Source organism: Chlamydotis macqueenii, chromosome 5 (assembly GCF_036417535.1).
Source record: "Chlamydotis macqueenii isolate bChlMac1 chromosome 5, bChlMac1.mat, whole genome shotgun sequence".
NCBI classification, from domain to species: Eukaryota; Metazoa; Chordata; class Aves; order Otidiformes; family Otididae; genus Chlamydotis; species Chlamydotis macqueenii.
In genome coordinates this window covers 18,253,974-18,271,245 of record NC_141560.1, presented here as the reverse complement: position 1 = coordinate 18,271,245, position 17,272 = coordinate 18,253,974, and the positions used below count along the sequence as shown (strand labels likewise).

General features: G+C 39.0%; 1 protein-coding gene across 1 annotated transcript in view; it reads right to left on the bottom strand.

Annotated features, from left to right (window-relative positions):
- Positions 1-300: 300 nt before the first annotated feature.
- The window catches only part of TC2N (tandem C2 domains, nuclear), a 34,482-nt gene continuing 17,510 nt past the window's right edge, over positions 301-17,272 (bottom strand). The window contains exons 5-13 of the mRNA XM_086749861.1: positions 15,213-15,377; positions 12,022-12,113; positions 11,344-11,419; positions 10,198-10,298; positions 9,341-9,457; positions 8,282-8,473; positions 6,283-6,397; positions 5,608-5,807; positions 301-3,275 (exon numbers count right to left, since the gene is read on the bottom strand). Of these exons, the coding sequence (XP_086605987.1) occupies positions 3,165-3,275; positions 5,608-5,807; positions 6,283-6,397; positions 8,282-8,473; positions 9,341-9,457; positions 10,198-10,298; positions 11,344-11,419; positions 12,022-12,113; positions 15,213-15,377 (1,169 nt within the window). The 3' untranslated portion in view covers positions 301-3,164. The remainder of the gene's footprint in view (positions 3,276-5,607; positions 5,808-6,282; positions 6,398-8,281; positions 8,474-9,340; positions 9,458-10,197; positions 10,299-11,343; positions 11,420-12,021; positions 12,114-15,212; positions 15,378-17,272) is intronic.

The window sequence follows — 17,272 nt, the reverse complement described above, 5'->3', positions numbered from 1 at the left end:
CCTTTACCTGGCAGATATCCTCAGAAGCACCAAAACAGGCATTATTTGGAGGACTGGACTATTATTTCAGGTGATGATGGGTTGTTCAAAGAACAGCTTTGGTCCACCTGCAAGATAAATGTTCATGTGATGAATGTGCACATTTTGGGTCCTGAAATGGGCAAGTCCCTCTCCATCCCCAGATGATTTTCCTCCGTAGTGAATGCGAAGAGATTTCCTGGTTCCCCTGCAGGATCTTGGGAGCCAGCAACTAGGACACGGCAGTTAAAAAAAAAAAAAAAGCCAAAACAGTGCAACATGTTTCTTTTCCTCATCATTTTATTGCAGCCGAGTATTGCCCGTTTCTCCTCTACCTCAATACAAACAAGAAGGCTGGAGCACACACAGAGACAAACATCCCAGTGCTCCCCTGCCAAGCTCTCAGTAATAGTGTGCATTGAGTCAGCTGAGACTACTAACAAGCAGAGCCAAATTTCGTGTGGTGGGATGAATAAAGGACTTTTTGCTTTCTAAACCTGAAATACAGTCAGTTTCCTCAAGAACACTGTAGTGCCCTGGACAAACTGAGGAACAAATCTGGGCAACAAGCAACTTAAACACTCTGATTTTACAGAAATAAAGCACAGTGTAGTTAGGCAACTATTAAGAACTCATTAAATTCTTACATGAATGCTCACATGAATGTAGAAAACCCCACAGGCTGGAAATGAATGCAGGATGAAGCAGCACCTCAAAGTGCGTTCTTCAGAGCACTCTAGTACCTGTGTGCATCCTGCAAAAAGAGGTGTTACAAATCTTCGCAATGTGTTAGCGGCCAACTCCCCTACATGCAACGCTACAGGAAATGTAGTTCCTTAGTTGGCATTTTCTCAAGGTAGGACTTGAACTTCAGTTTGAGATGCTGGTAAACATGGATCTAAACAATTGAAAAAAAAAAGTTGGAATATTTTCTGGTCATAACTTTTATTATAAAACACACAGATTAAATATTTACATTGGAAAAAGGAGACATTAGTAGTTAGGCCTTTAAAGGGCTCAGTGCCCTAGAAGAGCCCAAAAAGTCTATTTTACACAGTATCCACTGAGTTGGCAGTCTCTGGAGAAGCACTTCCATGGCAATTGAAGCCTCCAAAACACTGCAATATTCCCTGTCCTCTCTTTCAAATAAAGCAGCATTCTGCATAAGGAAACAGTTAGTTTGCACTTTTGTTTACTGCAGTTCAGCCACAATAAATAAAAGAGATCCACGTATTCAAGTGAAGATACTCCAAGAATATCAGCTCAGTCCAGTTCCTTCTTTCATTTTACTCAACAGGCCAGGCTCATCTCAAGTGTCGTAACTGGTTGGAAGTTAACGCTGTCAGTCAAAATCCACTGGGCGTACTGGGAGCTTTGCAAGGAGTGTCAGTAAGAGCAAAAACTGATGTTTGTTCTCCGAGAACCACGCAAAAACTTTTTCAGTTAATTTATAAAAACTGGTCAAAAACTGGGAAAATTATTTTGTTTGTCCATTTTCAAAATACTAAAATTTCAACAACAAAAATTTGGATGGTTGAAGTTTTAAAAGCTTCAATTAACAGTTGATTAAAAAAAATAAAAATCTAAGAGTTTCCATTTTTTCATGATCTTTACTCAAAGTCAAAAAAGTTAAAATAAAGATGCTCTGAACTCTGCTGAAATAGGATGTGCCTTCCTGCTACAGTGTTTTCTTTGCTCCCCACTGTTCCTCTGCCTTCCAGCAGCGAGTGCTCTCACTGCCACTCTAGTTCATGTCAGATGTTTGAACAAGATCCAAGTTATAAAAAAGATACAATTATTCAGTGTCTGTACCAACATATGTATTTGTACAGTCCAGACAGCCAACAGTAAATGTGTAAGCAGTGGATTTCTTGGAATATATATTTATTTTTTAAATCCAGTAGTTAAATTAGTGCAAAAAGGTCTGTGGTTTTAGCTGTATATATTATCAATTATATACATGGCATTCTCTTGCCTTAAAAATAACTATGAATAAACCCCTTATAGAAAAAATAAGCTTAGGATTTTGTAGGAAAAATATAATTTGCAATAAAAATACAGTAATTTCTTCTTGCTAGAAACAAGTAACAAAAATATACTCCCACACACAATTTTACAGCATCCTAGACATGTAACAAATACTTCTGCAGTAGTAGCCCATCTTTTAAACAAAGTCTGAGTCCCTTACTGGGCTGCATTTTAATTAATGTCAAAAAGCACTTATGTCAGTAAATATTTGCTTACTCCTTCGTACATGTTAGTCTGGCTTTTAGCAATGTAAGCAAATGCTAGAACATGGTTGATTAGATAGGAAGTGGTTTACATATAAGAATTCTATATAAGAAAGTAATTTATCTAAAAATATTGGCCCTGATCCTAGGCAGGGCCATTGCCTCTTTGTATTATTCAATTTATTCCAACCAGAATTCACCCAGACAGAGCAAGTCTGGAGGGCCCCACTTGCAAAGATCACAGTTAGTCAGAGAAACTCTTATTTTTCAGTCTCTCTGCTTAGAGAGAAGAATGGGGGAAAACCCAAGCTACAGGCATGTCAGGGTACCAAAGAACCCGTCATCAAAGATGGTGATTAGAAAAGCCTTTGGGTACTGCCTTATTGTGTAGTTCCCTTTGTGCCTTCTCCTACAGCCACAGCTTTCCTGCTAGCTGAGGCACACGTTACTCTGATCAAATGGTGTCAACGTGGGTGCAATCCCAGAGGCTCAGAGGTACCTAGGATCAACCCACTGACCGGACTGATTCTCATGGACTTTGGAGTCTGCCAAAGTCAAGACTGCAGGTAAGGATGATGTCAGTGACGAGTGAAGAAGATGCTCGTTCAAGCTGCTTCTCTCCAAGACGGGATTTCTGTGCTCTTATGGAGCTGAAAGTGGCAAAAATATATTTTTCAAGGTGGATTTTAAAAAATCAAATAAGCACTTCTCCCAGTTCCTAAGTCTTCCTCTTAATAATATTTAGCCAGTATTTCTCGTTGTGAAACTGAATTTTCTCAGTTACCATGAAGGTGGGATGCAGTGGAGACCTCAGAAGAACTTGTGTAGACAATATTTTTCTTTTTACTTATACTATGTTAAACAGTGTAGGAATATCTTCATAGAAAAATCAGTCCTGAGTTTCATCTCCAGTCTTCAAGATGGACCAATGCTGTACCATTTAACAACAACTTTTTCAGGGTTGGCAATAGTATCTTTCCACTGCTCTACTGCTTCACTGTTACTGCTATCAGAACTTATCCAGATCTGCAGTAAGAAACAGAAAGAAAAATAAAATTGAGTTTACCTGATATAACACAGAGACTCAGCCTTTATTAGTTCCAAATAAATACCATGGAAGCATAGAACGAGATGCAACATGTAGACTGTGACCAAAGCATCATAGCAGCAACTACAGTTCTGTTTGGCTTTCATCTGGGAACACAGGGAGTCTGGGTTTAAATTTAGCCTCTAAATAAATATTTTAGAGAACTCACGACATAGTAATGTTTCTCTACTTAATAAGATGTTTTAAGTCAAGCATTCCTTGCTCCATTCAAATGCACGTGCTGCGGTCAAGGGCTCATCAGGGCCAGTGATGGCTCTATGCATTCAAACTCCAGCTGGCTGCAAGCCATCTGGCATCCCGAGCTAGCTGTCCAGCATGTTCATGAGCATTTAAATTGCACACACCGAGAGACAGAGCCAAACCTGCATTCCACAGAGGTTACGAGCATGCCCATACCACACATAGTCATGCAGTAAGAGTCCGTTTCTTCTCAGTATTCAGTTAATGGATAGTGGCCATTAAATGAGGAAATTAGGTACAAGTAGGAAGTCTTCCTCCTGAACATTATCACCAGCCTCCACTGCCAAAAGAATTCTGCTTATGTAAGTAGGTATCATTATTTACGGGACTCTATTTCCTCAAGTCTTCCAAGAATGAATCCTTTTAAGACTTCTCAGAAACCTTCACCATGAAGTACATTTAGCCTACACTGCTGAGGAATGAGTCCTCAAGAAGTGAGGATAATGTCTTCCAGAATACCACAGACAGCTGATGTTTCATCCACAGAGATTCAATATACATCTTGCTCATGATTGAAGACATGCCTGTAAAAGCAGCCTAATCTAAGTATTGTCTGCTTAGAACAGCATCCAATTAAACATCATTCTCTGAAGAACAAAGTTAACAGATTCAGCTACATTCATCTTTTTCCAGCTACCCAGCCAATTGTTCAAAGTACATTTTTCCCTGAGCCATATTTTATGTCTTCATGTGTTATGTGGCAATGTCTGCCTGTATGAGCTGAAACAACCTCTTCCAAATAACCTCTGAGGAGCAGAAGTAGCTCATTTCCTCCCCCTAAAACAAAAGATCCATGATTAAATGAAACTCGTCAGATTGAGATGACCTCACATATTGCTAAGTGACTGCAAAATCATAGCCAGTTATTTTTGTCCCAAGGTAGCACAACTAAACAGAATTTTTTTTTCTTTTCCTATTCCAAATCCAATTCCACCAGCATGATCACAGAAAGATGGAATATGTGTGACATGACACTCCATAAAATGGAGGAAGGTCATGTAACTCTTGTTGGTACATCACTTCTATAGCACATCAGCACTTTCTGTAACTGCATGTCTTCTGCAGGCACAAGAAACATCACCAGAATGGGACAGTACTAACTAAGGATAGCACAATCCTTCATCTGACAATGGACATTACAGCTGGGGTCTCAAAATAAATTCTACATTATTCATTTATGCATATATCACAATTCCGCTACTAACTCTAGCTGGGTCAGGGAAAGCACTGAGCATTAAGAACAGCTATGGCTCACTATACCATGGAGAAAAGGAGAGAAAGAAGTGGAAGGACGACAGTAAATTAGAACAACCAGGGGAAGAGGACAGAGAGAATAACAAGAGACCAGACTGCCAAGTTTTATGGTGGTTAAATACACATGATCACACAAATGCTTTCAAAGAGACACTACAAAAGTTCCAGCTATTAAAAAAAAAATTGAAAAGAGACAAAAAAGAGCACTGAACTAAAAAACAGTTTTGTGTTTGTTCACCTATGTTATCACTTGATCACACCCATTCAGAATATTGTGCTGATTTCAGCGTTGCTTTACCTAGAAAGGCAGTCTGGCATTGTAGCTGCTGCTAATTCCTTTCACGCACACCTGTGTGTAAGTGTATTGGTATGGTAAGCCAACACACCCCCTTTCTGCACAGTACAGGTTGTGGAGCTCCTGTGAGTGCTATGTTTGTTTTCTTCAGAAAGCCTAGAGGCAAGGAGGAGATCATATGCCTGTCTGCACAAAGAGATCTTTCACATAGTAATACTCCACACAAAAATGACTTAAGGACTTTTTTTTAAAGCAAAATCAAGTGTCAACTCCTATTCTGATGTTAGTGTGTGTTTAAGAGCCCAGTACTATTCTTTCTTGGGTTACATCCGGAAGAGTTTATTAGAATTTACTATTTCGCTATACGCCATCTTAATTTAAAGTATTTTAAAACTCATACCAAGAAACCTGTGGAACTGGATTTTAAGTAAAGGACATCATGCTAATTAGCAGAAACCAACCTGTCCTAGGAAGTGTTTTCTTCTCACTGAGCTTCTGCTGTAGAGCTTGATGAGAAAGGCAATTCCTTGTTCAGCTTGGCTAACTGGAAAAATCATCATTTCTCCCCACTTCACTTGGCCATTAGTGGACTTCAGTAGGCGAGTCTTCTTCTTATAGATCAGCCCTTCTGTACTAAACATTCCAACTTTCACGAAGAAATCTAGCACAAAGGGGAGGCAAAAAGGCATACCACACAAAGGGTTACTCACAAACACACCCAAAAAGGGACTGAGAAGATCCACATGTAGGGTTCAAATTGCAACAATTTCCCAAAAGTCTGGCCAAAAGAACCATACAATAGCCTTCCTGACTAGTCACACAAACAGAGTATGTTCAATAATATTGAACTAATTAAGACAGTATCCAAACAGCAAGTGCAAGCTAATGCTCTTTTACGTCAGGATTAATACTGGGATAAAAATCTTCCAAAACACATAAACACATAGCTTCAAACCAAACAAAAAGTAATCAAGACAGACATCTGTGGAAACAAGCCTTGGCAATGGAAATCTACTGCACAATATGTTAGTCTGAGGTTTGTAAGGAATTTTATGAATTGCCAACCTGTTTGAGCAGCAATTTACCTGTTACAAATGCTTTTAGACAGGAGGCATGAGACAGCTAATGAAACTTACTTGAAGACAGTGGTGTAGATGAAACTGGAAGGTTTTGTGCTTCAAGAATCTGTAACTGAATCCTCCTGTTTATTGCCTGAAAACAAGTTCCTACTTGAAGTTCTGCGCGGCACACCTACAAGCAGAAGAATGTTGCCATAACATCTGGATTAAGTTCCTCATAAACTCAGGAAACACAGGAATTCTGTCATATGTTGGGCTCCCACATTTTTATGTGGGATTTCCTGGACAGAAATATAAGCATGTGTTGTATACACAACCCGCAGATGCACAGTAAGTCAGTGCACTTGTTACAGCTGCAGTACATGTGCTCCACTGATGGACTGATGTGCAGCACAGACCTGGCCCTCGTGGGCTGCAGGCAGAGATACTGGACGCATAAACAAGTCCTCAGTTTTCACCTGGGAAAGATTTCCCAACGGTAAGAGCAGACACGCACGGGGAAAACTGGACACGCAGCTGTAGCTCTACTAAATCTGGCTGTGGAAGTGAGAGACCAGGTATACTCGACCAACACAAAAATCTTCACAGTTCTCCTCCCACACTTTTGAATTTTGCAATATGGAGATATAAGGTATGCCTTCCATAGATGCAAGGCCTCAGCACTTAACGTCATGAATGTTTAGGGTGACTGCATGCTGTGGAGCTTCCTATGTTATGGAAGTACTTCTGTTTTAGACACATACACCCCCTCCCCCCCCGAATGTATCACGATCTCCAGTCTGAATTTTTTTTAGAATTTTTGCCAGTGGCAAAGTTGCATCGATGCATCCTCATTACTTTCCTATTAGACGCTAACGTACTCTGAACACTAAGAACGGCAAGAGAAGGCCAGTGGAGACCCAGCTTTCCTGACAGCCTCCATTTAAAAGGACTTTGCTAGTATTGGTTCCCTTCGAGTTTTAAGGCACTTCAGTAAAACAAAATGCACCAAGCAAGAGAGCAACAGGTCAGATAAAGAGAAGTCAAGCTCCAGTTCATTCAAGAGACTCAAATTCTCAAATGCTCCTTGCAGTTTAACCACAAAATTTCTGTGTAACCCCGAGAGGAAGCCACTTACTCAACTCTGAGCTTTGGCTCTCTACTGGCAAGTGGAGTAGTTTGCTGCCTCACAGGGTACCACAGGGATGAATTCCAGCAGTGTCTGGAGGGCTCTTGGATATAATGGTGAGGAAAGCCAACACAGAGAAAGAAACTATGAGATGATTTGAGAATTTACATTGGGATGAAACAGTTTCTAAAACAGCTTCCTCTTTCACTTAATCTTACTGCTTTTGAAGAGATATGGTTGTCCTTGTTAGAACTAAAAAATGTCAAGTGTAATTTATGTTAGAAATCAAGAGTATCACTCCTATTACTCAGACACACTTAGATAAAATTTGTTTTTGAATTGCTAATTCAAGTTTAATTTGTTGAAAATACAAATGTCTAGACACAATCTGTAAAAGACACAAACAAAGTGAGGGTAGGGGGAAAGGAAATCCCACTGTAAAAACCACCTGCTTATTAGACTAATGGAACTGTCTGAATAATTACTTCACAGCATGCAATCTGAATATTAAATATATGGCTATCTCTGCAGTTTCAAGCCACTGAAGACCTTAGCACTTTTCTTCCATAACAAAAGCAGATTCCATTTGCTCTGAGCTCTTGCTGTGAGTCCTAAGGATCTTCTGATGCTTTTTTGGTCGGAAAAGGCAATTACCCGGTGTCCTTTGCTGAACTTTTCCCCAGAACGTCCCTCCCTCAAGCTGTGGACCATGGTGTGGAAGAGCTTGCTTTAGCTCTTTTCCCAGAAACAGCTGCAGTTTATGATCCGAACAGCTATGTGCAGAGTTCCAAAGTCTGCATATTTTCCCCATAAAAAGTGTGGGGGGGTGGTGGTAAGAAAAACGCTGTTTGTTGTTACCATTGAATTAGTAGTGAATTATTTTACTTTCAATTCCAGCAACTCTTTCTAGGAGATGTAATAGCATACTTTTGTAGTATTGGCACTTACAGGTGCTTTGGAAGGGGGAGATATATCCAGCCAATGACTCGACTCCTCCGAGCTGAGCTCCCGCAGTGCCAAGGAGCACTCTCCAATTGTTTTTTTCCTGGGAGTCTGTGTCTGGATTTTAAATACCAGTCTGACAGCCTGCAGGCTTTGCAGCTTAATAGCAAATACAAAGGTTTCCATAAATTCAATGTCCTGAAAAGAAAAACAGAGGGGTAACATCACCATTTTAAGAGTCACACCGAGCCCGAAATCTAAAAACCAAGGCTTCCTGGTCCTATAGCCACTGCTCCTGGCTACCATTTTAGGTTGCCATACATTGGTAAGCCCCCACAGACTCACCACCTCATTGCCACACCCTGGCAGGGACAAAGCTCTGGATTATTTTTCACTACCATAACAAGTTGAGGCCATCTCTTCTGGTGCTTTACAACAGCATACACACGTTGTCACAGCAAATTCTCCTCTGGCCTTTTGCTTCAGCCTTTCCTGCTAATTTTATTTGCTGTCACCTTTGACTCACATTATGGGAGGTTTATGTTGCTTTACCTTCCACTCCCTTACTGTTTCTTTACTGCCACTATCAGGAGTCTTGTCCCAAGCAACCAATTCTTACTACTTTCTGTAGAGAGGAAGTAGAACTTTGTCTCCTGCCCTAGTGAGAGGCAATAACATCATCTATCTTTCCTGGGGTGAATGTGTACCTACAGGTATGCCCAGGCTTCCTCCAGTCCCCAACCATTGAGTTGCCAAGGCCAGCAGCTCATGGTTGAGTCCCCTGAGCTACCTGTCCTGCAGACTTGGGAGAAAAGGAAGGCAACAGTACAATGCAAGAGAGGATATGGGGGAGGAAGCGGAACAAGGCTTTTAATAGGATTTTGAGAAGTTGTTAAAAAATAAAAATAAAAAACCCCAGTAACCGGAACCTAGGCAACTACCACAGCAAATAAAACACAGGAGTGGATGTTTGGTCCATTAAAAAAAAAAAAAAATCCATTTACGTGTCACTTTTATTTTTTTTGGAGAAAAAGATTCCTGGGTGTTTTCCTTGCCTCTACTTACATTGCACCCTTCCTTGGCAGAAGATTTGAACTGCACGGGTTTGGGCAGTGTGAGAATTCCCTTGACACAGATACGAGGATTTTCCCCACAGCTAGAAGGCCAGCTCAGGTCTTTGCACTGCAACATTGAAAACACAGTCAGTTTAGACAATGTAAGACTCTGGCTTTCAGACAACTTAGAAACAGAGTCTTCTAGGCTGTTCTAGAATTATAAATAATTCCTGTAATATTGAATATAAATCAGAGTCAGTGTAATGATTGTATCACTTCAGATCATTTAACAATTAATTTTCGCAACCAGAGGGTAAAAAGTTATTCAGTAGATTTTAATGATTTCACTATGTGGCAACTTGACAACAGATAAGTCATGAAATCCCTTTTGTAGTATTTATCACTTGACGTAGATATGAGGTTTCTGACTACTCAAAGTTACATTGCCTAAGAATTATTCACAGTTCCTGGAAGCGCATAAAACAGCCAGCATAACAGTGTCACATTAGCTAACAAAAAAGCCACAAGAAGCTACACATTCTGCCCTGAAGGAACTGTTAAATTTAGTCAATTAAGCGCTGCCTCCAAAGTTGCTCCAATTTGCTGCCTCCAAATTTTCACAGGAAAAGATAAGGAAGACACCGTGAACGAAGCCCAGTATTACATTTGACTGAATTTTGTTGATATTAATACTTAGAAGTAATTTTCTTTTTCTCCTAAAAGTACTTCTTCAAGTAACAGAGAGCCAAGTGTAATGAGAATTAACACTAAGTATAGTAAAATAGTCATTTGAGTAATCTTGAATAATCAAGTTATCAAATAATCAAGTTTGAAACTTGAATAATCAAGTTATTTATATTTGCTTACATGTAAAACAGTGATCCAAATCTGTTCTACAGAAGAAACATAACACAACTTCACATTCAGTCTTCCAAAATCTCTTTCATCACCTGATAATGTAATAGTATCTGTGGAAGAAAGCCAATTAGTGTTTTTAGAAGTAATGCAGTACCTTAAAAGTTCATTCTAAGAATAACGGAACTCATTAGTAGGTGGACTGCATATCTTTGAAAACTTCTCTCAAAATAAGTTAAAAATATCTTAAAACCTACATTTTAAGGACAAAATAGCCATGAAGTCCTGTAGCCTGACCTTCTGCATAGCTAAAATCCTTTATGTTTACCTCATTTATCTCAAATTTAATAACTTGTGTTGTACTTAAACAGCTTTTAAAAAGAAGAAAAAGCATGTACCTGAAACACTCAGAACACATTTATAATCTATCACTTCCCTTAATCACTTTCACTGTTAAGTTTAAAAATTGTCCTGCTTTTTCTCTTTCTCAGATTTCAATTCCAGCCTAGTAAACATTTTACTATTGTGCTTTTCTCTGAGTTAGAAGAGCCATTTAATATCCAGCATTCTTCTGTCATAACTGAAACCAGGTCATTGTCCCCCAGTCTTCTTTTTAAGGAGACTGAAATTCTGACTTCCAGCACAGTGACTTTCTGGGAGCTTGACTCATTTTTGAGGATTTACTTTACAGTATCTCCACTTCTTCAGCATTCTTTCATAAATAAGGATACTAGGTTTGCATGTAATATTCTTGTCTAATTCTCAGTGTAATATGGGTATTGGATTCAAGGCACTTCCCACAGAAAAATACTGATACATGAAGAAGGACTAGAGCTGTGACCAATGTGCTGCATTCTATCCTAACAGAGTATCTGTAATTTCTTAGTTCACTGGGGTAGCAAATCCAGAGATGAATTTTTCAAAAGCATGAGAACTCCTCAAAGGCTTATTTGCTCAGTCTCCTGACAATAGGAAGGTACAAGTCCAAAACTCTTGATTTCAAATTGCAAAGTAATCTTCAAACTAATTTGCTAATCAGGTTCACCACAAAAAAAAAAAAAAAAAAAGTAAAAAAAAAGTCATCAACAGTAGAGACAGCTTAATGTTTTAAGTGTAAAAGGAAACATTTCATTACAAGGCAAACAAACAAAACATTACCCAGACTCCTGTTACTGCCTTGCGAATCCTTCCTGGAAGAGGTACTACTGGGTACACTGGAGAGTGAATCGTATCTCTGGGGGCAAAAAAAAAAAAAAAGTCACTTCATTCAGAGCAACAGATGCAAAAAGACAGAGAGATTCTACCATCAGACTAGACATGATGAAAACAAAACAACAAGCAATTTCAAATAATTGTCTCATTCCCTACTAATCTCTTGATCCAGCAGCATGGAATTACTCCTTTGATGCAAAGAGCTAATATAGGACACATGGCTAGCACAGATTTTTTTGGCTCACTGATATATATGCAACTTCATCTCTATGTAAATTTGGAAAAAAATGCAGTGTTTTTTGCATCAGTGGAAACTTAGTGTTCTATTTTTCAAGTGATAGGAGAAATCACAAGATGACAAACCATAACCTCTTGTCTGTCTTGTCCAGTCTAATAGTCTACTCGGGTTTCTCAACTGGCTGCTGGGCCAGAACAACAGTAGTCAGAGAAGACATCAGGAAACAGCCTCTTGAAGTTGGTAAAGATGGTGAATTTTTTCCTCTAGTCTTTCCAGTGCATAATACAATGTCTTTCAGTGTTTACTTTGAAAACACAATGCAATAGGAACAGATACAGCAAGTAAGCTGAGTTTTCAGTATAACCTAAGTTACAAGGGGAACGCACCTTCATGAATCGATGAGGCGGGCTTCTGAGATCAAACATCGAACGACTTACATCAAATGATCCAGGCAAAGCACTAGGTCTTAAATCACTAGCTAAATAGAGAAAGAGAATAATACAAATCATGTAAGTATCATTGCTAGAAAAAAAAAAATTAAGCAGCTTTTAAAAAATTTAAGTAGACCTATGGTAGAATTGAAACCTAGCTAAATAACATCTAAGGAAGGACATCAGCACCTTTCTCCACCTCCCTTTCCCAAAACATTCTCCTGAAATCAAAAATGGAGAAAACAACTTATTAAAATATCTTACTCAATTCCATCTTTGAAACAGTTCAAACTTACTTGGTACACTGGTAGTACTGGTAGAATGAGAAGCCTGCCTCAAAGTTATTTCCTCAAGATAAATGCTTTTTTCAGTAGATGCTTTAGCAAAACAGAAAAGTCTTGTCTTTAAATCTAGTTAGCCAGAACTGGGCCTTAGCCTGGTCTCCTCTTTTAAATTTTTCCACAGTAAAGATCCCAGTGGCAAAAACATGCTGCCTGCTAAACTTGGCCTCATCTCCCTGGCTCTACTGATCAGTGTCAAAGCACCATACTCTGCACCCTTACTAGATCTCAGAGAAAGCAAGTCTTAACTCTACGATGACATGTACTTCTTATAGCACAAAAGCAAGAACTTTATTTTATAGAAGGGTAGTTTCCTCAGCAGTTGGAGGTGGTTAAGTAGATCCTATCTGCTTTCTTTCAAAGCAATACAGAACTAAAGCACTTTGTCTATGCGTATTATGCAGCAGCAGTAGAAAATGAGAGCTTAACTAATGCCACTGTTTCAGGAATTGTTGCTGACTCAGTAACGTTCAAGTGGTTTTTAAAGCCTCCCAATTTCAAAACTGACCCATACTGAAATGAATGAAAGCAGTATGGTTTAACTTTTAGAACTATCTGATGCAATGAATTGCTTTTTGTTGCAATGTTGTGTTACAGTATTTCAGAAGACTTCCATTACGATTTTATCATCGCTTAATAGAATTACATCACTTGTTACTGAAAATTTATTTCCCTTTTATTGCTATCAAAAGAAATAACCAATGATGCTTATTGTGAGATGTGACAAAAAGAGTAATTGTTTCTTTTCCCAAGAAAGAAAAGGAGAACAAAAGATAAAGAAAGTTTTGACAACCCGTGGGAGGGAAAGGAAAGTAACAACATCATTTAGATAAAATATGTAATGAAGGTCTGCATGTCTGGCATGAGTTCCAAATTCTCTCTTGCGCACGACACAAAAGGGCTGAGCTCTTCAGTGAGTCTCGTGGACAAACAGCATTATAATATCCTATGAGGCCTGGAAACCTTGTTTGATATAATGGGAGCAAACAGGAGAGACCAGCCCATTACTTGATTTTAAATTGATTAGGGAATTAATTTCCATAACCATATTCAGTACTCATGACTTTCACAAACTACTGAGAAACATCCACTTGAGCCTGCAGGTTACAAATCACCAAAACGCTTTAAAGACACTAGGATCTGCTGTTTCTAGTAAAGCTGGTTAAAGTTTTCAAAGAACATGGGGGTGGTGGGGGGAAGAGACAGTGCCTTTTTCAAAAACTTAAACTTTTAAAGGGAAAAAAAAAGTCAATTTTTACACTGAGAAAGCTGTCTGTAAAATATAAAAAAGTAGAAAAATTTTAACCATAAGCATACATTGTTTACCAATAATAACTAGAATTCAGCAAAAATATTGATCAAATTATTTTTCAGTTTGTTGTTGTTTTTGTTTTGTTTTGTTTTTTAAGATCAAGAGGAGAGGCTTCACATGAAAATTCAAGAATTTCACTTCATATCTTCCAAATAAATACATTCTGTAGTTCTAAGCCCACACACGTGAAAAGTATCAGAGCACTTGCTGCAACAAAATAGGCTTAATAGTTTTGCTTAAATATTCTGTAGATGCACATGAAGGGAATCATATAACTTTTGAAACAGCTGTCAAAAAACTCTGGAGGAAGAAGCTATTTTAAAACTGTACTCTAGACACACTTAAGTGACCTTTCTTGTATTTAAGGTTACTAAGACAAAACTAGTGAAGTGTTTACTTAGCTTGAAGAAAAATGGAAAAAGAGATGATAACCTGAAGGGAAGATGTTCAAGACAGTTTTATAAAATCCATGTGGCTCCCAGCACAGGCGCTTACAGAGGCTACCAAAACCATATGCGTTAAAGGCTGCTCAAATTCTACGTGTGTTTTGTTCTCTTAAATATATATATATATATATGGAGTAGTCTTTTCATGTAGTCTCTATGGTGACTCAGATTTGTTTTTAAAACAGGACACAGACTGAGACATTTCCCCCAGCTGTATAAGCATGCTATAGCATTCTAAATAAAACATCTTTAGAAATGTATGCTGTTGCCAGCTTCTGATTGGATAGAGAGGTGTGTACATTTCTTGGAGTGTATGAGTTTTCTGAATGTGTTTGCCTTAGCATCACTTACAACAAGCAACACTTAGTCATCTACTTTATTCTAAACAGCATTCATGTTAGGATACATATACTAATGAACAGCACAGAGAAAATTTTTACCTAGGCAGCCAAACACTTTCTATCTAAAGTTTTACTCACAGGCATCCCCTGCTCTTAAACACTTATGCAATGAGTAGTGGGGACATGTCTGTACCTTCAGAAGCAAACTACAAAAATGCTGGTATATAGCATCACTTCCCATTTTGCACCTGTTCTTGTCATCTGCTCCTGAATGTTTTCTGCTGCTTGTTCCTCTCCCTATATATATATTCCTCAGACATTCTTCCACTCAACATACTGCCCAACTTCCTCCGTTTCCATCTCCCTGAAACACTCCTGTTACTGGTAGGTGGAATCTCCAGTACTGCATCCCGTTTTGGATTGGAGGCAGCTACACTAGCTCGCTTTGCCAATTTGTCTGCCTTTGTGTGATGCATGCAAGCCTTGTTAAGCCTCCAAAAAGACAGAAAGTAACAACGCAGCTGAAAATCAGGCAGAGCTGGCTCTACAGAATGATTCACCAACCAGTAAGTGTCTGTAGCATACAGACCAGTTTGAGAACTGCTATAATCAAACACGTCTTCCATAAACTAGTGGCTCGTTTCTCTGACCTATAAACCTTGCGAAAGAGAGGAAGACAGAAAAGTAAGGGTGTGGTCCTTCTCACCTGATCCATATAATTTCCTATTATCTGATTTTGCTTGGAAGCGCCTAATCAGATCTGGCGAAATCCGATGCTCCAAATAAAATGGGTTGTACACATCATAGTGCGGCCACTGGTACACGCTGTGCAGTTCTGCTTTCCGGTCACCAAATGAGGCTCTGGCAGATTCTGCAAAGCACAAGTAAACATCAAATGCAAGAGTTCCAGACATAACACATACTGCCTGGCTTCAAAAGACAGGCAGAGTGCCTTCAGGGCAAAGGACAAAATATTTCAATATTATCTACTTCAGGAAAAGGAAAAAAAAAAAAAAAAAAGGAAAAAGTAAAGAAAACACACATACATATTACGTCAGATTTCCACAGTGCACTAGCAAACATTAGAACCAAACTGGCCATAAAAAGCTATGCATACTCTGTGTTGCAGTTCCACAAAAGATGCCTAACTAGTTAAAATACAGAAGGCTCCAAAGACAGACAGCAATTAACAGGAAAAGCACGGACATGGGTACAGAAAACCTCTGACTTACTTGGTTCCCTAGCCCCAGGACATTCTCACTCAGCTAACAGACCCCCAGACATTCAGGAGAGGCTTGTATGGAAAGATAATGCAACTTGTGACTGCAGTCTCCTTGTCATCCAGTTTCCATAGGAAGTCTGTCACTGGTAAAATCACTAGTCCAGACTGACTTGAATTGTTGGCTGAGGCACAAGTAGACAGATCCGAGAATGCTTGAATCTCAGCCCTTTACTCAGCCCGTTACAGCACAGCTGCTCTGTTTTTCTTTCCTTTATTTATAATCATTTCAAAAAACACATGCACATCTTGGTCAGCAGAACAGTAAAGAACACTGCTGTAGTGCTTCATTGTGTCTGTCTGGAGTGAAAGTAAGCCATATGTAAGAGTATAGTAGAGAACAGGGATGAAGTGATCCGGACTCTGCCAAGATCTAACATTTGCTTCCTTCACTTCAGCTTCCTGGACTTCAACCTATCTGTAAAAAGTTCTTTACCCCATTATAAAGTGCCTTCAATTCTGCAAGTGTGTTGCACCATAAGAGGCAAACTATTATTGCTATAAAATAATTTCCTCCAGGTGTTAGTAGAGTAAATAAATAACTCAAACAGTGAGATAGAACATGAGAGATGATAAAGCAAGAATTCGAGTATAATGGGCTTGAGCATGACGTATAAATTAGGATGACCGCTAGAAGTGAGGCCATAAAGAACTGATACACAGCAGATGATGGAAAAGCCGGTGTTCCAGACCAGGAGCACACTCCTTCCTGCTAGCTTACTTCTGTGAGAGCATGAGACACGCTGCAGTGAGTATTGAAGAGAAAGGCTGCCAGAACTTAATTGCTTTCAGAAGGGATGCCAAGAGCTAACACTGAGCATGTTCTGTTTCACTAAAGGAAAACGGTCAGACAGGCACAGAAAATGGAGTGGAACCGAGAGCAGAACTTGGACTTCTACAGATAGTTATAATGGTCTAAGAAGCAAACACTCTAAATACATTTTTTTAATATGCTGGTACTTTGGCTAATGTGAAGAAGGAATGACAGCACTTTACTGTATTTAGTAAATCGGCCTAGAAAGTAAACTTTGCACTAAGAAACACAACTTAATGAGGCTTAAAATGCTATACTTTAAAAAAATAAGTATTTATATTTGGAAAGATAAATGGAAGTTGCCTATTTGACATGAGATGCTTTTCAAATATTTGTTCAAGGATTTAAAATATTTGCTCAAGGGAGACAATTATGAAGAGTCAGGACACCCTACCAGAAGATCTGCTGGCTTTATAGCCTAAGGGCCACTCTGTTCATCAGGTTCTTCAGAACCAATGATGAAGCAGAACTCCCAATGAAGACATGTCACTGGTTTATAAGTCACTGACTGATAAGATTGTGTAGAAAGAACAAAGAAAACATTTATCTAAAGGTTGTTAGACACATGTTCCCTGGAGAACATTCGTGTCTAGGAGTCCTTGATGGACTTCTCTGTACAGTATCTTGAGGGTGAGGTAGGACAAAGGAAGCAGAGCCTGAATCCAGACCCAGT